The 22558-nt window shown below is 37.0% G+C and overlaps 1 protein-coding gene across 1 annotated transcript in view; it reads right to left on the minus strand.

The window, feature by feature from the left end:
* Window positions 1–213: 213 nt before the first annotated feature.
* LOC128227797 (ATP-dependent DNA helicase DDX11-like) overlaps window positions 214–22558 on the minus strand; it is a 48958-nt gene continuing 26613 nt past the window's right edge. Inside the window, exons 19-28 of the mRNA XM_052938656.1 lie at window positions 20579–20691; window positions 20198–20270; window positions 19464–19567; window positions 7976–8125; window positions 7094–7162; window positions 6579–6670; window positions 4868–4952; window positions 3708–3786; window positions 1696–1850; window positions 214–1374 (exon numbers count right to left, since the gene is read on the minus strand). Coding sequence (XP_052794616.1) covers window positions 1354–1374; window positions 1696–1850; window positions 3708–3786; window positions 4868–4952; window positions 6579–6670; window positions 7094–7162; window positions 7976–8125; window positions 19464–19567; window positions 20198–20270; window positions 20579–20691 — 941 coding nt within the window. The 3' untranslated portion in view covers window positions 214–1353. The remainder of the gene's footprint in view (window positions 1375–1695; window positions 1851–3707; window positions 3787–4867; window positions 4953–6578; window positions 6671–7093; window positions 7163–7975; window positions 8126–19463; window positions 19568–20197; window positions 20271–20578; window positions 20692–22558) is intronic.

Here is a 22558-nt window from a genome sequence, read left to right on the forward strand (position 1 = left end):
TTTTCATGATTAATTCATTCTACAAATAAAATATATTTTTAATATTTATTCTAGATATTTTTGTCCACAGGCAAGGACCCTTTTTTAAAATTCTGTCAAGGTTGCCATCGTGATCTTCGTTGGTCGGGGCAATATACCTACAAAAGAGTTTTTAAATGGTCAGTTATACTGGAGACTGCAATATGCATCCAATGTGAGATCAGAACCACACACTCCCTTCGATCTTTTAGACACCTGCCATAGAGGGTCCAAAGGGATTTAATGCCATAAAAGATTTAAAAATACATTCAATGTGCATCATGAGCAACATATAATCTCCCCTTCTTTTACACTAAGTATGTAAGTTATCTGACAAGATATGATATAACACGTTTTATTATATTTTTTGAATACCATTTATGTATGAGTACAAAATAGGCAAAGCTCTGAGGAGTACCGTCCCTTTCACTAAGTATATCAAGCAAAACAACTCTAACTTCTTCAATCCCATTTAAGTGATTCGGAGTTCCCTCCCTTGGCACTGATGGTTCACACCAGATCGAGGGGTGAAAGCGAAAAGGTTCTATCTGCTTCTTTATTTAATGTCACTTAGAACCTTTTCGCATACACCCCTCGAGATGTTATTCACTTTCATATTATTCTTTAGCTGATATCTTTGGTGGCCGATTTCTGCCATCTGTATTTGAAAATACGTTATACGGCTGGTCGAAAATATGTGAAACGCCATGTTCTGCACCGAAAATATGCCATGTGGCGGGGCGATAATATTGAATAATAATCTGTCACGTTTCCGCTCCTTATTGTAAGGCATACACAGTATTTTGAGCAAATCCTAAGTTGAAAAGTAGCCTTTAACTCCATAAAAAAACAGCGGTTCATAAACAAAGTTGAACTTGACATTAATATTATGATGGGAAACATATGTACCAAATATCAACTATTTCAAGTTAAAACAATTAAGTACAGTAGCGTTAACATACAAAACACTTAACAACACAGAACAAATTATTTTCAATAACCCTACTTGAGGGGAAGTGCAAGTTTAACGTGTAACAACTAATATAAGAAAAGAGTCATTGGAATTAATATGCAATATTTTTAATCCAATCATATAGTTCTCTTAACCTTCTAGTTTGGTATCTTAAATATAGATACATGTATCCAAACAAATTTTAACAGTCCACACTCCTCTCCAGATCATTGCAGGAGGATGCCAGCAGATGTCCACTTTTCACAACTGACCAATGGTCACTCAGTGAAGGACTCAACAAGCATTTGAGCTGCTTTGTCTTTCTTGCCCTCTTTTTTTTCTTAGTCTTTTTGTTATGTATATTCAGCTACATGGTCTGGTCGTCACCTTTTGTTGGCAAAGAACTGAAATTGTACAAGTTATCTCCCTTTGACTGTATCATGAATTCAACCTGTGAAACTTTCTGCAGCTCTTTAATTAAATAAAAAAATCAAATAAAAATACAATGCTTTTATCAATATCAAAATTGCTTCACAATTGTCAAGATTGCAATTTGAAATCCCACAATCAACAATATATATAATAATCATGCTTATGCTTCGACGGTGATTTTAATTTGTGTGTTTCTGTGTGGTATTGTAATTCACCTTCTTTATCAACATACATTTTAGCACATGTCATATGCAGGTAATGGTCCTTAAACAGCATTTGTTCCATGTATCTACCTTTGATATAGAGGCGAGAGCTGGACCAAATTTCTCCTCCTTCTGAATGTGTTTAGAGATCCATCCTGGAAGTTTGGCCACTGTCCCAGCTCGGCAGTATCTCCGGTCTAATAACAGAATGGTGGCATAGTCTCCTTGGTGACGGATAGCACGACCTGCAGGGAATGGGGAGATTAAAATATGTTGTCTAATAAAAATATGTATAGCTAACCACATATAGTTCCATTTTCATAACATTTCCTTTAGCAAAGGTACTTGAAAAAAACATTTCTGATGGAATGTAGCTCTCATTCTAAAGAGGGAAGATTGCCACAACAACCTGCGCTCAGACAGCTTATAGCATGGGGTAAAAATGTTCCTGTCACATGACATGCAAATTTTTTGGCCAAACTGAAACACTACACGACAGTAGTCTAAATTACTACATGTTTTCTGCTGATCTGATATTTTTCATACTTGGAAACCCTGCTTTAAACAACTTTACAGTTTTTAGAACACATTTATGGAGAATTAATTGTGAAAGCTAAATTATGAACACTGAACAAAAGAATGCGGCTCCTTTATGGGTTTTAGGCTGAAAAAATGTATGTTTAGTATGGCAGTATTACAAATGTGTCAAAGAGTATATTTATATATAGGTCTGCTTCTTCTTCAGTTTAAAATTAACGTACAGTACAAAAAACGCTTAAAATATTACAAAAAGCTGAAAACAAGTCACTCAAAACTTATGTACAGGTATATTCCTTTTAATGTTATTTTGTCAAATAAGCTGATTTTGTACATTTGCCATCAAAAAGCCTGTAATGAGAGAAGTGTTTAACAAACAGATACGGGTATGTTTTCAGAGTTTCTAAGAAGGTAAAGGTTTCTAGGTTGGGTGGGGATTACAGAAGTTTAATAATGATTTTAACTTAAATATCATACACAATGTCTTTAATGTAGATGAGAAAAAGAAGAGGGCCGAGAATAGAACCTTGAGGTACTCCTGACAGTATATCAGCCAAAAATGTCGAAGCATTTGAGACCACGACTCTTTCTTTCCTACAGGCGAGATATGAGGTAAACTAGTTGAGCAGGTTACCTCTGATGCCAAAAGAAGACAATTTATGGATAAAAACCATATTTAAGATGTGATCAAAAGCCTCAGGTATGTCACAAAATACTTTCCTCACTCCCCTGCCCTCATCAAGAGCTTGACTGATTTCATTATAAAGGAAAGAAAGTTGATTTACCACTTTGATGAATCCAGATTGATAGGATAAAATGAAGATACCGTAAACATAAAAACATAATTGTACAGCCTTTTGTGAATACAGCGTTCCATTAGCTTGCACAGACAGCTAAGAAGAGAAACAGGGCAATAGTTTCACGACTTAAAGAGGGTCAGATTTGGAGTTACATTAGCAAGTTTCCAAGATGATGGAAATGTGTAGGAAGCAATTAATTTGATGAATAAAGTAGACAATGAAGCTGCAAGAGTGTCTGCTCCTTCACTAATGAGTCTAGGCCTGATGAGGTCTGGGCCAAAAGCCTTGAAAGGATCCATACAACTGAATGCATCCTTTACATCCTGTTCTGAAACAACAATGTCCTCGAGAGAGCTATCAGAAACTATGCTTCTTCTCTACTTACACTTATAAAGAAATATACAGTATGAGTATGATGCTGTAGAACAAGTCTCAGTGACAAGTCTTAAAGATTGCGCTACAGACTTTTCAACAGGCCTTATAAGTAACACACGTTCCTGTATCATCATAGTCGAGATGTTTTTCTTTAAAAAAAACTCCTTCGCATGTTCATACATGTCATTAGAATGTTGTCTTTGTATTGGAAACCAAAGTGCCTGTAGGAAACCCATTTTTGTTGATTGGTGACCACTTTATTCACATTATTCCCTAATGCCTATATAGTTTTGGCAATAATTATGTCCACGGTGCCTTACAGAGAAGTGAGTGAGGTAATTGTGTGCAAGGTGAAAATTGGTAAGCATGAAATAGACTGTAAGGCCTTACCTATGGACTGGTTGACTGCCTTCATACAGAGGTTTTCGTAGTGCACCTGGCCTGGCTTCCTACCTTCACTGTCCTTCGGCTACACAGGAAGAACATTAAGTGTCATGCAACATCTTTATAGTAGCAATCATTCATTATCACTTATTAAATATGCAGAACACATAATGATTCTATTATTCACTCATAAATACATTTACAAACATGAATTTCAAAGAACTGTCATTGATCAATCATACAAAATCTGATCAACAATCACCAATTGTTTTTACCGATTTATTTCAATAGTTTTTGAGATTGTGGATACGTCTGTAAGCGACTGGTTGTCCTTAGTAGAAACCAGTACTCTTGTCAATCTTGAGAGGCCATGAGAAAGTGCTGCAGTTGGGCTTGAACCTGTGCAATCTTGTGAACAAGGGCTGGACACTGATTCATCACCTCAACAAAATTTCAAATTAAGTTTTACATTACTGGCACAAATCCGAAGACTTTTGGACTTTTGAACAATTATTTTGGAGAGTTTTTGCTGTAGTAAGTGAAAATTTTGTATGAAACATCTTTGGTTAATCTAATAACATCTGTCAAAGTACAGATTCACGATCTTATCAATTCAATGTTGAAAATCGTTAATTTTATGGACAGTTAATCACCCTTCAATTTTTGCTATGGAGGGCAAAAATATGGAACACTTGAAAGCAAAAATTCATGGTCATACAATTATAATTAATAAGTTTGCTTTAATAATAAACACTTAGCTGCAAAGTTATTTATTGTCTCCGCTGTTTTTCAAAACATTCTATTTAAATGTAAAGCATGATTCCTATTGAAGAATATCTTGAATGTACATCAACATAGCTGCAAGGCCTCAAAGATGCACATGCGCCCTCTGAGGTCAGTCTCCCATGTCCTAAATTTTGATCTTTAAGCATATAAGAACATTGAATGGCATTTTGAGAAAATACTCAACAAAACAAGATGAAACTTAGCAAGTGTGACCAAGGCAAGCCTCTGTTTTGATCTATATCATCCCTCTGTTTTGATCTATATCATCGAATAGTCGATCATTGAAAACAAATGCGTGTTTAAACAGGTGTTCAGGATTTGTGCCCTATTCGGAAATGTAACAACGACCAGTATAGGACATAATGAAAACAAGTGCTTACATAGTTTGCGTTGAGGTATTCCATTTTCTCCTTAAGTTCAGGGGAGTTAATGTTCGGGTATGGCATGCCCACCATCATGACACATCTGAAATAATACAACAGGTTGCCTTCCGGATACTTTCATATTCAAGTCATTCTGTATTAGATATCACTGTCATACAATATGTATAAATTTAACTGAGCAGGTGATATCTTTAAAGAATATGTCACGAGTCGTCATAAAATAAGACTTTTATTCAACCAGTTAATATTTGATGCTTATTTTACCTTACCTTCCAATATCATATGCAAAGATGATGCTTGAGCCGATCTTGTCTTACCAGCCCATACCATCTGCAAAGTTAATGCCCTCTGTTTTCTTGTCTTACCTGCCCATATCATCTGCAAAGTTGATGCCCTCTGTTTTCTTGTCTTAGCTGCCCATACCATCTGCAATGTTGATGCCCTCTGTTTTCTTGTCTTACCTGCCCATATCATCTGCAAAATTGATGCCCTCTGTTTTCTTGTCTTAGCTGCCCATACCATCTGCAATGTTGATGCCCTCTGTTTTCTTGTCTTACCTGCCCATATCATCTGCAAAGTTGATGCCCTCTGTTTTCTTGTCTTAGCTGCCCATACCATCTGCAATGTTGATGCCCTCTGTTTTCTTGTCTTAGCTGCCCATATCATCTGCAAAGTTGATGCCCTCTGTTTTCTTGTCTTACCTGCCCATATCATCTGCAAAGTTGATGCCCTCTGTTTTCTTGTCTTACCTGCCCATACCATCTGCAAAATTGATGCCCTCTGTTTTCTTGTCTTACCTGCCCATATCATCTGCAAAATTAATGCCCTCTGTTTTCCTGTCTTAGGTGCCCATATCATCTGCCAAGTTGATGCCCTCTGTTTTCTTGTCTTACCTGCCCATATCATCTGCAAAGTTGATGCCCTACCTTATCTTGCCTTACCTGCCCGTATCAGCTGTAAAGTTGATGCCCTACCTTATCTTGCCTTACCTGCCCATATCATCTGTAAAGTTGATGCCCTACCTTATCTTGCCTTACCTGCCCATATCATCTGTAAAGTTGATGCCCTCCCTCATCTTGCCTTACTTGCCCATACCATCTGTAAAGTTGATGCCCTCCTTCATCTTACCTTACTTGCCCATATCATCTGTAATGTTGATGCCCTCCCTTATCTTGCCTTACCTGCCCATATCATCTGCAAAGTTAATGCCCTCCCTTATCTTGCCTTACCTGCCCATTCATCTGCAAAGTTGATGCCCTCCTTCATCTTACCTTACTTGCCCATATCATCTGTAATGTTGATGCCCTCCCTCATCTTGCCTTAGCTGCCCATATCATCTGCAAAGTTGATGCCCTCCCTTATCTTGCCTTACCTGCCCATATCATCTGTAAAGTTGATGCCCTCCCTTATCTTGCCTTACCTGCCCATATCATCTGCAAAGTTGATGCCCTCCCTCATCTTGCCTTAGCTGCCCATATCATCTGTAAAGTTGATGCCCTCCCTTATCTTGCCTTACCTGCCCATATCATCTGTAAAGTTGATGCCCTCCCTCATCTTGCCTTACCTGCCCATATCATCTGCAAAGTTGATGCCCTCCCTCATCTTGCCTTACCTGCCCATATCATCTGTAAAGTTGATGCCCTCCCTTATCTTGCCTTACCTGCCCATATCATCTGTAAAGTTGATGCCCTCCCTCATCTTGCCTTACCTGCCCATATCATCTGCAAAGTTGATGCCCTCACTCATCTTGCCTCCAACTACACAGAACAGGAGAGACCCAGTCATGCTCCCTGTACAGTTCTGGTGAAGAATGATGAAATCAAATTATGAAAGATTTAAATCTGAGATGCTCTTTCAATGGATATATATAATCGTTTTGACTTAATTGCCATGCTTGGCATTTGAAAATGAACATATGCATAATGTCATAAATTAATCTGTTACAACACCCATATTGGTGAAAACACTTGAAAAGGAAGATAACAGATGCACTATAAATAGTTGCCAAAGTTCAGCTGTTTTTTTCAATTGATTAAGTGGCATAATTCAATAGATAATTGAGCCATAGATATTGGTCCTAATAAACACTTAACTTAACACCTGTTTGTATCTTGAACTGTTTTCAAGCTTATTTTTTGGCATAATGCTGACAACAACAACAATTGAGGCAATGCCTCATCTTTTTTATAAGCTATATATTAAATGGACTCCAACGGCTTATACCTGTATGCATGATGAGTATCTTGCCAACACCTGGTCCACCTGGCTAGCTTTCTTGGGCTCCCGAAACACCTGAACAAAAATAGGAGTTAATTTTCCACTGAAGATTGTCAAAATAAAGTAACCACACTAAAATATTTATTTTCTTTTTCATCACAAAAATATTTCAACTTTTTGATATAAACATTTACTTTTTTAAGATTTAAACAAACCAAGAAGGCAATTAGGTAAAATAGAAAAGAACAAGAGCTGTCATTGTAAGTGATGAATGCCTCCAAAAGTACTGGGTGTGATTCAAGGGTCATTTAGAATGGGTAAAAAATAGCAATGAAATGTGTGGATAAAGAAAGGAATGTCTATAACAAGTGGAATATATAGCACACTAATTACCCTTCATTGATGTTTTAAAACACCACATGAGACCAATGCATGGTCACTGTAATATGTCAGTGTTGTCAGTGAACACAAGTGGCAAGTTATTTTAAAATCTGTCAACACAAGAAAAAGTTACAGCATGGACACGAGAATTTGAACCAGACCGGATGGACAGATATTGCAATTTTAACATGCGCACCTTCAGAGCAAAAAATATAATTATAGCTTAAGTCCAGCTGCTATTCTTTAGATTTTCTCTAGCGCCAAGGGAGATCACTGCGTTGGAGATTGATATGGCTACTTTATAAGCCAAATACTGCTAAATCAATCTTTGCATAACATTTACTTCAAAAATTGTTCAAAAGTGATGACTTCCTGCACACAATGTTATTGTTTGACTCCGCTATCTATCAAAATAACAAGAGCTGTCACTGAAAGTGACGAATGCTCCCTAAGTGGTACTGAACGTGATTCAAGTCATTTAGACAGGAAAAAATAACCTTCACAAACCTTTTTCTTGATGCCAATTTTGGCAAGAACACCCGTGTTTTCCCAGTGAGTGTACACAAACTGCTCATAGTCATAAGACGGGAAAAAGCAGATGACCCCGCCAGGGACAACCTTGCACACATTATGCACAACCCGACCAAGCTCGTCTAGCTGAAAAAGAAAATTAAGAGTTCACTGGCATATCTCACTGACAGATGCAGCTAAAAAGAAGACTAGTTTTAATATGTCAGCATTTAAATGAGCCAGTCATACTTGTCTAGCTGAAAATAAAGAGGACAATAGTTACATAACACTTTATAAGGCTAGGAGGGAGGGAACTGAATATGATATATGATTAAGAGGACAAGATTCCCAGAATATTTCATTTGGTTAGGATATATGATTTATATGACACAGGGTTCTCAATAAGTTTTGGTTGAACCGTCTCAAATAGTAAACGACCAGCTTCTACTTATTCTACTAAAAAATTCATTTAGTTTTCCAAATTTGAACCGGCCCTATTGTCATTTGAACCGTCCATTTTGGCCAGCAGCCGGTTCTTGTTGAGAACACTGTTTTGATATAGAGGACAAGAGTAACATCACATTACATTTGTTCAGGTGCGAGGACAGGGAAAACTCTCAAATTAAGCTATAACTCATTGTGATTAGCCTTTGAAATAACTTGGTCAGAGATAATATTTTAATAAACGAGCTTTGTACAATCAGTTTATCCATAAATCCGGGCTATCTGAAAATAATCAGTGGGTGGATATCTGGGTACACCAAAAGCATTGTAAATTTAAGTCTGCCCTTCTGTCATGCCCAAAATTTATTTTAAAGGGCAAATTAACATTCATGATTGTGAATGATATAAGTGGGTTTGTCAGTTAGGACAAACAAATTTCAAACAGGTTAAGAAAATAGAACAGCCAACACCTTCATGCAGAAATAACGGCTAACATCAATGATCCAACCCTACAATGCCGAACACAGCAGGTGGAGAAATCTAAAACAGGCCACAAAATTCTGGGTCAAACTGACATACATACCTTGTGTGAAAATAATAATCACTTATAAAAGGTTGAATGTGTGTAAAATTTAGTTGCATAACAGGTATCTTAACTGGCACATGTTGCACCACCCATTCTGTTAGGTAACTGCAACTGGGTTAATAGCAATTAATTAATGTAAAAGTTTTTAATTACTTAAGTAATTATTAAAATTATGTAACAAGTAAATTAACCACCAAACATGTTACGCGTTGATCAAAAACATTTTCACGTTCATACCACTAAAAATAGATATCCTATCACCTTACTAGCTGACAGCAAGGTTATTGTGTTCAGTTCTATTTTAGTTTATTTACAGCATCACAATATTATTTCTGTCTGACCGAAATACAAAAAAAACTGCACTACATTAACTTCATTCAAAACGGTGACCGAATAAATCTTACTCTGTATGTGGACACATGTACTCAAGGAAGAGTCTACTTTTACAATAGTATCTCTCAGCTTCATTAATAATGGGTAAGTGCATTGAGACCATCCTATTTTCCAAATATAAACTGTGAACAAAACCAACTTCCTATCCATTCATGAAACTTTCTTATAAACATGAGTTGAAAGAGTCTGTCAAGCACTTTTATGCTTATATACCAAACTAACTAACCCTATAAATCCAAAATGTAATGACCTTAAAGAAGTCATAGTGATCCTGCTCTGAGTTAACCTGCCCAGGGGTTCATCTGAGGTGAGAGGCAAGTGACCTACAAGTAATTATCATCAGAGGAATTTCTAACCCAGTCTTGAGTCTATTACGTAATCAGCCTCAGTCTGAAATAATTCTGACCTCTTGGAGACCTATATTTATCATGGTGAATACAACCTTCTGCAAGTACTGCATTGAATGCTCTAATTACTTTCTGACATAACCCTACATTTTGAAATTTGCAGTATTGTGAAACAATAAAAATAATGATCCTATATCTTAATTACAGCTTCAAACAAAAGGCATCAGAAATATCTGCACAAACAAATAGCAATTTGATCATTCCTAAAGTGCAGGAAATATTTATCAGGTTTAAATAGCATCCATGAATGTCAAGTTATACATATGACATTACATTTCCAGCATCATAACTACGGTTTTAACAATATCATATCACCTTAATGTTGGACAAGTATATATGTTCAGTGAATTCAAAATATGATTCTATAAAAACAAAGGCTGTGAAAAATGTCCTTTCAGACGTGATAAAAACTGCAAATAATGAAACCATTTAATATACTGATTTATATGTCCGCAGAATACATCATAAGGACATGTATACTTGAATGTACAACAGTCAGTGCTCTAGGACTGGCACAGTTCATTGTAAACATCACGAACCCTAAGGTCTTATTTATGAAAATCAAATAGTTCAATATGCATAATCCATTAATTAAACAAAAGTTTAAAGAAACAAAAACCTATAAAGCAAAGTTCACTTTCTACAAATGATAACCATGGATTTTGTATATCTGTCGAAGGTTAAGACTACCGTATAGTTACAAAAAAGAATAGTTATCATAAAAATATAATCAGGTTTGATTGTTTTATATATTCATTTGTGTGGACAAGGGCTCTCAATCCTGTTTCTAGGTTACATTGTAAATAACATGCCTACCATTCTACCAATAAAATGTATGTATTAACTTTAAAATAAAACCCCCAAAGTAAACAATAATAAATAATTAATAAACATTGAACTTTTATAATTATATAAGCCAAATGAAAAGGACATGCTGCTCTGGATAATATAAACAGCATGTTTGCCAATTAATGCATTTTTTTATTATCTGTAAATCATATTTCATACATTTTCATGGAAGTGGGCGACAGAAAGAGCAATGTGCAGTATCAGGGAAGTCAGCTTGACTGGTAAAGAGTTCAACCAATATTCCATTCCATAAAGAACACAACCTTAGACATGACCAATAACAAACATTTTACAGCCAGATCAATGCACAATATCCCTCCATATGACCTCCAGTGACTGTCAGACCTTGTTTATTGAATACAGCTAGGTTTACATGACCTAGAATATAGTCTCATGGCTGGGTCATTATCCCATAGAGCAAAACAGACATCAGCACAATGAACCTACACTTCTGAATGTTCACATTTACCCATACTACATTCAACTTATAACACCTTGTGTATTATTTCATACTTGAACATAACAACTATTTGAAAGGTTTATTAGTTTCAACAATTCACCTCCTGTAAGTATAACTACTGCACTTACTGTTTCCAGCTTGTGTTACAGAAAAAATAGGTTATAAGGAGTGATAATGAGTTATGTATAAATACATGCAAATTCTGATACATGAAGTGAATCAAATTAAATTTATACCAAAAATATGAAAATATTTCAAATAAAATGGTATGTTCAAGGAATTAAACTTCAGTTCCTTTCTCAATTTGGTAGGTATTGAACTAAAGTTTGAAATTGGATAAAGTTTCACATATATGCAAACAAAACTGAACAAGAGATGTTTGTCAAACATTATGGTCCCCCCCCCTGAGCGCCATGTTGTCAGGATTATATGGACAATTGAATGAAATATGCATGGACCGAAATGACAGCTGATTTATCGCTAACATTGTATGCCGTTGAGGCAGTTTTAAGATTATGACCATTCAAAGTTTGAGGATAGAGTGTGTTATGACCATGACCTTTGACCTCAAAATCCATAGTAGTCATCAGCTGGTCACCAAAAATCTAAATGTTTAGTTTGAGGGCCATGGGTGCAGGCATTGACAAGTTATCACACAGACAAGCATTTTTCGTTCAAGGTCACTGTAACCTTGACCTTTGATCCAATGACCCCTTAAATCATAAGGGGTCATCTACAGGTCAGACACAACTCCAAGTCAAGTTTGAGGGCCATGGGTGCAGGCATTGTCCAATTATCACTTGAAACTTTTTTTTGCATTCAAGGTCACTGTGAACCTGACCTTTGACCCAATGACTCCTAAAATCAATAAGGGTCATCTCCTGGTCAGGCCCAACTTACATGTCAAGTTTGATGATCATAGATTCAGGCATTGTTGAGATATCACTGGGAGAAGATTTGTTAACTTTTTTGCGTTAAAGGTTACTGTGACCTTGACCTTGGCCTGATGACCCCCAAAGTCAAGAGGGGTCATCTACTGGTCAGGCCCAACCTTCATGTCAAGTTTGATGACCATAGGTCCAGGAATTGTCGAGTTTGCTTTCAAGGTCACTGTGACCTTGACCTCTGACCCCTTAAATCAATAGGGGTAATCTACTGGTCAGGCCCAACCTCAAAGTCAAGTTTGAGGGCCATGGGCGCAGGCATTGTTGAGTTATCACTCGGGCAACCTTTTATCGTTCAAAGTCACTGTTACCTTGACCTTTGGCCCAATGACCCCTAAAACCAATAGGGGTCATCTTCTGGTCAGGCCCAACCTCCAATTCAAGTTTGATGGCCGTGGGTGCAGGCATTGTCGAGTTATCACTCAGACAACCTTTTACCATTCAAGGTCGCTGTGACCTTGACCTTTGGCCCGATGACCCCCAAAAACAATAGGGGTCATCTACTGGTCAGGCCCAACCTCCAAGTCAAGTTTGAGGGCCATAGGTGCAGGCATTGTTGAGTAATGACACGGACAACCTTTTACCATTCAAGGTCACTGTGACCTTGACCTTTGGCCCGATGACCCCTTAAATCATAAGGGGTCATCTACAGGTCAGACACAACTCCAAGTCAAGTTTGAGGGCCATGGGTGCAGGCATTGTCCAATTATCACTTGAAACATTTTTGCATTCAAGGTCACTGTGAACCTGACCTTTGACCCAATGACTCCTAAAACAATAGGGGTCATCTACTGGTCAGGCCCAACCTCCAAGTCAAGTTTGAGGGCCATAGGTGCAGGCATTGTTGAGTAATGACACGGACAACCTTTTACCATTCAAGGTCACTGTGACCTTGACCTTTGGCCCGATGACCCCCAAAAACAATAGGGTTCATCTACTGGTCAGGCCAAACCTCCAAGTCAATTATGAGGGCCATGGGTGCAGGCATTGTTGAGTTATCACTCGGACATCCTTTTACCATTCAAGGTCACTGTGACCTTGACCTTTGGCCCGATGACCCCCCAAAACAATAGGGGTCATCTAATGGTCAGGCCCAACTTCCATATCAAGTTTGATGACCATAGGTCTAGGCATTGTTGAGTTACTCGGACAAGCTTTAAAATTATTTTACCATTAAAGGTCACTGTGACCTTGACCTTTGACCCGATGAGCCCTAAAATCAATAGGGGTCATCTACTGGTCAGGCCCAACCTTCATGTCAAGTTTGATGACCATACGTCCAGGAATTGTTGAATTATCACTCGGACAAGCTTTGGTCTACCGACGGACGGACGGACCGACCTACATACCAACATGCCTGTGCAAAGCAATATACCCCTCTTCTTCGAAGGGGGGCATAATAATATCATAGTCCCTGTACAAGCAAGATAACAGGGCTAAATGGGTGGGGGGGACATTATTGTCAGCAGTGAGTTTGTAATATTGTCATACTTTGATTCCCCTATTTTTCTGTCTTAGACTAATCTAATAACTGTGTTAACACCATACTTATTAACGTCAGCAGACTAAATTACCATTGAATAACCCCTTTTTCAATGTTGATGTAATCATGATGTACATTTAGATTTCAAAGAAGGAAGACCAATATAACGCCACATGACATTAAATGTGGACACAAGGCATTCAATGTGACTTAGTTGCTTAAAGGTAAATGATTCAAGAAAACAACTTGGTCACGTTCGCAAGTTGATTCTATTTATAGCAACATTGAAAACAGATTGAGTTATTTTTAAACCGAGGCTCTTAAGACATTATCATAATGATGAGGATAATTATATCGAAGTCCGATAAACAAATCATTGAGTATGGATATGCTCCCACTGAGGAATGTATCATACAATATAACAATTATGCAAGTAACATTAAAACGAATGACTGTGTCCAACTTCAAAGTGAATTCAGTTATGATTTAATTATCTACATTAGAGGACAAATACAACAATCACTGAATTTTAACCCATTAAGGTTTTTGTTTCTAATCTCTCAAGTCTAGCATGGCGACGTGCTGTAATACATGTATGTATGCATTTTATTTAACAAATCAAAATATTCTGGACATTACTGTTTCCAGAGAAGCTGCAGTCAATACAACAAGAAAGCAGTAACATCAAGAGTTCATAATGTCAACTTGCACTAAGAAACTGGCTGTTGGCTCTATTTTTGGACAAACTCATTCAAACGGAAGAGTCTATTACAATCTTTTGTCGTCTGCTTGAAACAGGAATGAGCTCTCCCATTCCTATTCATGCATGATATGCAAATGAATTCTGACTGATTCAGTATATATAGTTCACATATTCATAATATATTCATCCTACATACAGAAATGATGCAGAATAGTATTAATTGTGGGACAGTCTAAGTTTAAAACCTAATAGGTAAGCCACCACTGAACGAAATGGATCAATCCAGGTTAACTATTAGGTCAGACTGGTTAATGTACTTGGTGCAATGAGGTTAACCTTTTTAACACAGTCTGAACTCGAAAGGAATTTCATTGTATGGGAAAAAGTGGATCAATCCATTACAGATACAATGTCACTCTATTTATAGATAATGTAACTGTTTACCACCAATAGTACATTGAATGAACGATAGTGGAATCTCAGTACTTTAGATGTACTGTTTTTTTTTGTTTTTTTTATTCTTTGTCGCTCTACAGGTACACCTGCCACAAATGACAACAAAAACTGTGATTGACATGTTTTAGTTAAAAAACCTGACTTCTGTAATGTTGCAAGGTTAATAATAGGCAAGCATGTTCAAAAAATGTGATTCAGACTTATACTGCTTAATAATATGACTCCTGGTTTTAGGATAGATATAGGACTTGCCAAGGCACTCCATTTTCTCATATATTTTGTTCAACAGGTCTACACTATTAAAGCTGCACTCCCACAGATTGATCATTTTAACAACTTTTTTTATTTTTTGTCTTGGAAAGAGCAAATTTTTGCGTAAATATCGCAAATCAATGATATAAGATTGCTGACAAAAAATCAGATCGTAGATTTTCATATTTCCGTTTGAAAATTAATGTTTTATGGCTTTTTTGAACTTATATATAAAAATCTGCGATCTGATTTTTTGTCAGCAGTCTTATATAACTGGTTTCCATGGATTTTCGCTAAAATTGGCTCGTTCCAAGACAAAAAATAAAAAAGTTGTCAAAACGTTCAATCTGTGAGAGTGCAGCTTTAAAGTCTAAACTTTTAAATAATATGATTTATTTTATATAGAAATAGGTGTTGTACATACACCAGACAATACAAATGTCTGTCGGACATGTCTGGGGTATTTTCATCTGGACCAATGAAACTATTCGCCGGACAACGGTAGTCATTATTGTTTAATTTTCAGCAAATGTACTTTCAGAATTTGAAAGGCCAAAACAAATAAACTTCCATGTGGTTACTTTGTAGCAGTAGGACACGCACACACACACACATATATATATATATATATATATAACAAAGAAAATCTTTGGATTATCCTAATTTCGAAATATCTCTCATTTAAAGCAAATAATACAATGCTTAAATTCACTTGTAATAAGATGGTGACTAAAAATCAAGATTGTTTACGTTGTTGTTACTAAATACCGTTAAAAATTGCGAAAAGTAAAAACTTATTACAACAGGTAAATTTTGGTGTTTACATTTCACAATGTCCTGTAATTTCTTTTTCAGTTTTCTGATACACATTAGTATCTATAAGACTGGAATGAGAAACTAGTGCATCCAGCAGCACAAACCATGTCACTATGTCACCATTCATGGTATTACTGTAAAACTAGGGATAGGGCATCCCACAAACATGTATCTGTTTTTAAAGTGGAACTCCCAGTATCGGTATTGGCGGTCAATGGTTAATCATATGTAACTTTGCCCCATTATGCCATACCGGGATGTTTATAAATGTTGAAACTTAACTGACCCAGGACTAGATCATGGTCTATTAAGTAATACACACGTTATTGTTATAGACATACTAGGATTGTTTCGCATAGAATAAGATTTGTCATAATGAATAATACGTTGTATAATTTAATTCTGTGGCTTTCTTAAATTTCTTTTAAAGACATCCTATCTTAAAGTACTAAAAAGCAAGCTTACATATAGAAGCCATTTACTTTACAAACATTTTAGTAGCACTAAAACATGTTAAATAGATTAATGTAAATACAATGCTGTGCTAAGACAAAACATATATACATACATGGCGGCAGATACATTGTAAATTTTTAACTACAATTAATCTGATACCCAATACGAGTATCAGAGAGTCATTCACATGAGGTCAGAAAACATTTTAGACAATTCTCAATGAATAAGGTTGTATCAATAGTAGAAATATTACCTTTGAATCACTTGTACATAAGAAAAAGATTATCTTACAAGTGTGTGCCTAATTTAAAATTGATATATTTAATCAAATTTGGCGAACGAAATACTGTAAAAGAAGAGAAAGTCATACGAAAACCCCTTAATTTATGAGAAAACCTAAACCATGAACCATACTTGTAATAAAACAACAAAGAATAAATGATGTCACAGGGCTGAACTAATTATGACAAAAGGCTGAGCAAATGATGTCAAAGGTCTGAACAAATTATGGCAAAAGGCTGAACAAATGATGTCAAAGGGCTGAACTAATTATGTCAAAGGGCTGAACTAATTATGCCAAAGAGCTGAGCAAATTATATCAATGGGCTAAACTAATTATGTCAAAGGGCTGAACAAATAATGTCAAATGGCCGAACAAATTATGTCAAAGGGCCAAACTAATTATGTCAAATGGCTGAACAAATTATGTCAAAAGGATGAACTAATGATATCAATGGGCTGAACTAATTATGTGAAAGGGCTGAACTAATTATGTCAAAGGGCTGAACAAATTATGTCAAAGTGCTGAACTAATTATATGAATGGGCTGAACTTATTATGTCATAGGGCCAAGCTAATTATGTCAAAGGGCCAAGCTAATTATGTCAAAGGGTTGAACAAATCATGTCGAAGTTTTGAACTATTTATATCAAAGTGCTGAACTAGTTGTGTCACAGGGCCAAACTAATTATGTCAATGGGCTGAACTAATTTTGTCAAAGGGTTGAACTAATTATATCAATGGGCTAAACATATTATGTGAAAAGGCGGAACTAATTCTGTCAAAGGGCCAAACTAATTTTGTCAAAGGGCTGAACTAATTATGTCAAAAGGCTGAACTAATTATGTGAAAGGGCTAAACAAATTATGTCAAAGTGCTGAACTAATTATATCAATGGGCTAAACATATTATGTAAAAAGGCTGAACTAATTATGTCAAAGGGCCAAACTAATTATGTCAAAGGGCTGAACAAACTATGTCAAAGGGCTGAACTAATTATGTCAAAGGGAGGAACTTATTATGTCGAAGGGCCAAGCTAATTATGTCAAAGGGTTGAACCAGTTATGTCAAATGCTTAAACTAGTCCGTCCTTTACAAAGAAAAGAGAACTCTTCCCTGGGCCTCCGCCAACGTCGACAAGGTCGTTTGCATTTGCCGCACTGGTCCCTTGCGGGACAATCTCCGTGGGGGCGAGTAATGACCCCAGGGGCATAATTTGAACAAACCTTCACAAGCAATTGTGACTTTACATGTAAACTTGGCTAAAAATAGACTTCGCTCATGTAGACTTGGCTAAAAATAGACTTAGCTTAAAATAGCATTTTTTATACTTTCAAGACCCATAATCCAGGCATGCATGGGCAGATCTGGCTGGTTTTCAAAAGGAACTGAGTTCTAATGGATATCTAAATACTGTACAAGTACAAGTTTCATCGAGATACAATCAAAACTGAAGACTGTATCATGCTCACAACCAATTGTTTACACAATAGCATTTTTTTTTATACTATCAAAGGCCATAACCTAGGCATGCATGGGCGGATCTGGCTGGTTTTCAAAAGGAACCGAGCTCTAATGGATATCTAGATACTGTACAAGTTTCATCAAGATACAATCAAAACTGAAGACTGTATCGTGTTCACAAGCAATTGTTTACAGATGCACGGATGCACATAAAAATAACTTAAATGTTGGTTGAAATGAAATATCATGTACCATAGTAGTGCACTTCTTGGCAAAGACGTGTCAGGTAGACATATTTCAGCAGAAGTATTTGACATGAAATGGAATTTCTTTTGAACAAGAGGCCCAAAAGGGCCTATGCTCTACTGGCATGGCTGTTGTGGTCATATCAATCCAGAGCATGTAGACATATACTTTATGTTTTGTGTTTGGGTTACCTGAAAACGTAGCACGTTCAACATCTGAGCCCAGAAAGTATTGTAAGCAGATTAGTTGCATGAACTATTTTAATATGTGCCAAGTAAAAGTCATCTGACAAAAAAAAAAAAAAATGCTTTCAAAATTGTACTCAGAGAAAAATTTTCTGTAGTTTTAGAAGTTAAAAAAAGTTGGTCAAAAGGTCAAAGTCAAGGGCATCCTAGGACAACATTGATCAATTTGAACAAACATTCACAATCAATTGTGCTGAGATGGATGCACGAACACACAAAAAGATTTTCAAACCTTTCCAGATTTATGTTTACCAAACCTGTGAACCCTGGGTGTGGCCAGTAATGACACCAGGTGCATAACTTAAACATTCACAACCAATTTTGTTAAGATGAATGTGCAAACTACAGAACTTAAAGCTAAAAAATGGCCTTTGGGCTTTCAACAAGAACAAGGCAGAGTAATTCACAAAATCAGCTGCAGAAGCAAAAAGCAAATTGTCTCTCAAAATCCTAGACTTGCAAATTGTCTCCCTTAACTCTAGACTTGAATTTACATGTACATGTAAACTTGGCTAAAAATAGAATTCGCTCATGCAGACCTGGCTAAAAATAGAAAGCATTTCTTTAAAACTTTCATGGCCTATAATCTAGGCATTTATGGACGGATCGAAAGGAACCGAGCTCTAATGGATATCTATTTACTGTACAAGTTTCATTGAGATACAATCAAAACTGAAGACTGTATCGTGTTCACAAGCAACTGTTTACAGACGCACGACTGCATGGACGCACAAACTTTCATGGCCTATAATCTAGGCATTTATGGACGGATCTGGCTGGTTTTCGAAAGGAACCGAGCTCTAATGGATATCTATATACTGTACAAGTTTCATCGAGATGCAATCAAAACTGAAGACTGTATCGTGTTCACAAGCAATTGTTTACAGACGCACGGATGCACATACTACGTACACATTACCATCGCATAAGCTCTTCTGGCCTTTGGCCAGTAGAGCTAAAAATGTCTCCAAAATAATCTCAACATGGGCCCATGCTACTTACCAGCGTTGTCTTGCTTCGATTCTGGAATGTAAAGTCCAGTTGAACACCGGTGGGTCCAGTTACCATGGCGATTGGTAGGAGCTGCTCTCCAGGAATTACATGACCTACATGGGAATGGTTTTATCTGGAGATTGTTCATAGAAATAAAAATGTTTTTAATACATACACAAGCGAGTTGCTAATATTTTGAAACTCAATTGGTCAGGCCCTGTCAATATCATATAATGATAGGCTGAATAAGCAGTTTATTATATCACATAAATTTGTTTAATTGTGTCCCCTAATATCTACCACATGTTTGGAGGACCAATTGACAGATATTTATTGAACATATTAGCACTGGTCGGGTTGGTCGATTGGTTATCTTGACACATTTATTAGGATATCTTATAATGTGTGAAGGACAAACAAGATTTTTGAATTTCATTTTCTATTGACATAGCCATTTTGATCAAAATAATAAAAAACAACATCGAAATGATTTTTTAGCCATTTTCTATTACTGAAATCTGTATGGTGTGGTCAAAATCAGTCAATACTGGCAACTTTACAGATTTTAAAAGCCCTGTTAACCAGTTCATAATAACATAATAACCTATTCATTTTCGTGCAACTGACAAAAAGTCACACTGGAAACCTTCTAAAAAAAATCAAGTGTGTACTTTTTCTTGGAAATATCTAATAACATCAGTCTGGTATTTCCAGACATTTGACTTTAAAGACAGATGTCTTACCACACGAGTACTCTAGGACTCGGGCTGGAGGAACTCCTGCCGCTCCAAATAGCTGGTCTCTGAACTCTGACACCTTCAAATATAAAGCATCAAGGTAAAATCGGTTATCTTCTACTTATTTACAATAACACTTTTCATTGGGCAGCTGATACAAATCAAATCCAAACCTATTTCAAGGGTAGATACCAGACCCTTTGAGTGACCACAAGCTAGTGCCTGCAATCACCACTAGGTGAATGTTTCCATGGCCTCTAAAATTGGACACCAGTACTGGTTTCTGCCTAGGAACGGACTCAAAAGTGATGCTATAAACTATTATTATTATAAACTATTAAACTATTGAACTTATATAAATAAGTATAAACTAAACTAGATACTCACAGGCTGCATGGTTCCCCCAGCAACAATCACTGCACGAGCTTCTCGCACCACGTCCGCAAAGTGAACGGCCGGGTTAAGGAGGAGAAACTTGATACTGGACTGGCTCAACAACTCTGAAATACAACAAAGTTTGGACTGTAAAATATTCCAGGTTCTTAAAAAGCCTAGAGCAAACATTTTGTGAATGTTCAGCTGGAAGGCTAAGGCGCTTACTAAAAACCACTTATGAATAACACTAAGATCCAAGTTAAAACATCTTAAATAGAATATTAGGATTCCATATTAATAAGCAGAGAGATACTAAAAAATCCTATCATTTTCAAAAATTTAATACAACTCAAACATTTTTATTCATTGAAACCATTGATGTCTTAGAATATGAGAACAGGACAAAACAAATCTGATTTTAGTATGAATATTATTTCAAAGTGTGTTGTCATACACATATTCAAGGAAGAAAGATACAGTAAAGGAACAGTACTGCAGAGAGTTGGTTGTATGAAGGAACAGTACTGCAGAGAGTTGGTTGTATGAAGGAACAGTACTGCAGAGAGTTGGTTGTATGAAGGAACAGTACTGCAGTTGTATGAAGGAACAGTACTGCAGTGAGTTGGTTGTATGAAGGAACAGTACTGCAGAGAGTTGGTTGTATGAAGGAACAGTACTGCAGCGAGTTGGTTGTATGAAGGAACAGTACTGCAGCGAGTTGGTTGTATGAAGGAACAGTACTGCAGCGAGTTGGTTGTATGAAGGAACAGTACTGCAGAGAGTTGGTTGTATGAAGGAACAGTACTGCAGCGAGTTGGTTGTATGAAGGAACAGTACTGCAGCGAGTTGGTTGTATGAAGAAAGTTCTGCAGCGAGTTGGTTGTATGAAGGAACAGTACTGTAGTGAGTTGGTTGTATGAAGGAACAGTACTGCAGTGAGTTGGTTGTATGAAGGAACAGTACTGCAGTAAGTTGGTTGTATGAAGGAACAGTACTGCAGTGAGTTGGTTGTATGAAGGAAGTTCTGCAGCGAGTTGGTTGTATGAAGGAACAGTACTGTAGTGAGTTGGTTGTATGAAGGAACAGTACTGCAGTGAGTTGGTTGTATGAAGGAACAGTACTGCAGCGAGTTGGTTGTATGAAGGAACAGTACTGCAGCGAGTTGGTTGTATGAAGGAACAGTACTGCAGTGAGTTGGTTGTATGAAGGAACAGTACTGCAGCAAGTTGGTTGTATGAAGGAACAGTACTGCAGCGAGTTGGTTTGGTTGTATGAAGGAGCAGTACTGCAGTGAGTTGGTTGTATGAAGGAACAGTACTGCAGTGAGTTGGTTGTATGAAGGAACAGTACTGCAGTGAGTTGGTTGTATGAAGGAACAGTACTGCAGAGAGTTGGTTGTATGAAGGAACAGTACTGCAGTAAGTTGGTTGTATGAAGGAACAGTACTGCAGCGAGTTGGTTGTATGATAGAACAGTACTGCAGCGAGTTGGTTGTATGAAGGAACAGTACTGCAGCGAGTTGGTTGTATGAAGGAACAGTACTGCAGCGAGTTGGTTGTATGAAGGAACAGTACTGCAGCGAGTTGGTTGTATGAAGGAACAGTACTGCAGCGAGTTGGTTGTATGAAGGAACAGTACTGCAGTGAGTTGGTTGTATGAAGAAAGTTCTGCAGCGAGTTGGTTGTATGAAGGAACAGTACTGTAGTGAGTTGGTTGTATGAAGGAACAGTACTGCAGTGAGTTGGTTGTATGAAGGAACAGTACTGCAGCGAGTTGGTTGTACGAAGGAACAGTACTGCAGCGAGTTGGTTGTACAAAGGAACAGTACTGCAGCGAGTTGGTATTATGAAGGAAAAGTACTGCAGAGAGTTGGTTGTATGAAGGAACAGTACTGCAGTAAGTTGGTTGTATGAAGGAAAAGTACTGCAGAGAGTTGGTTGTATGAAGGAACAGTACTGCAGTAAGTTGGTTGTATGAAGGAAAAGTACTGCA

The sequence above is a fragment of the Mya arenaria genome, chromosome 3, assembly GCF_026914265.1.
Source record: "Mya arenaria isolate MELC-2E11 chromosome 3, ASM2691426v1".
NCBI classification, from domain to species: Eukaryota; Metazoa; Mollusca; class Bivalvia; order Myida; family Myidae; genus Mya; species Mya arenaria.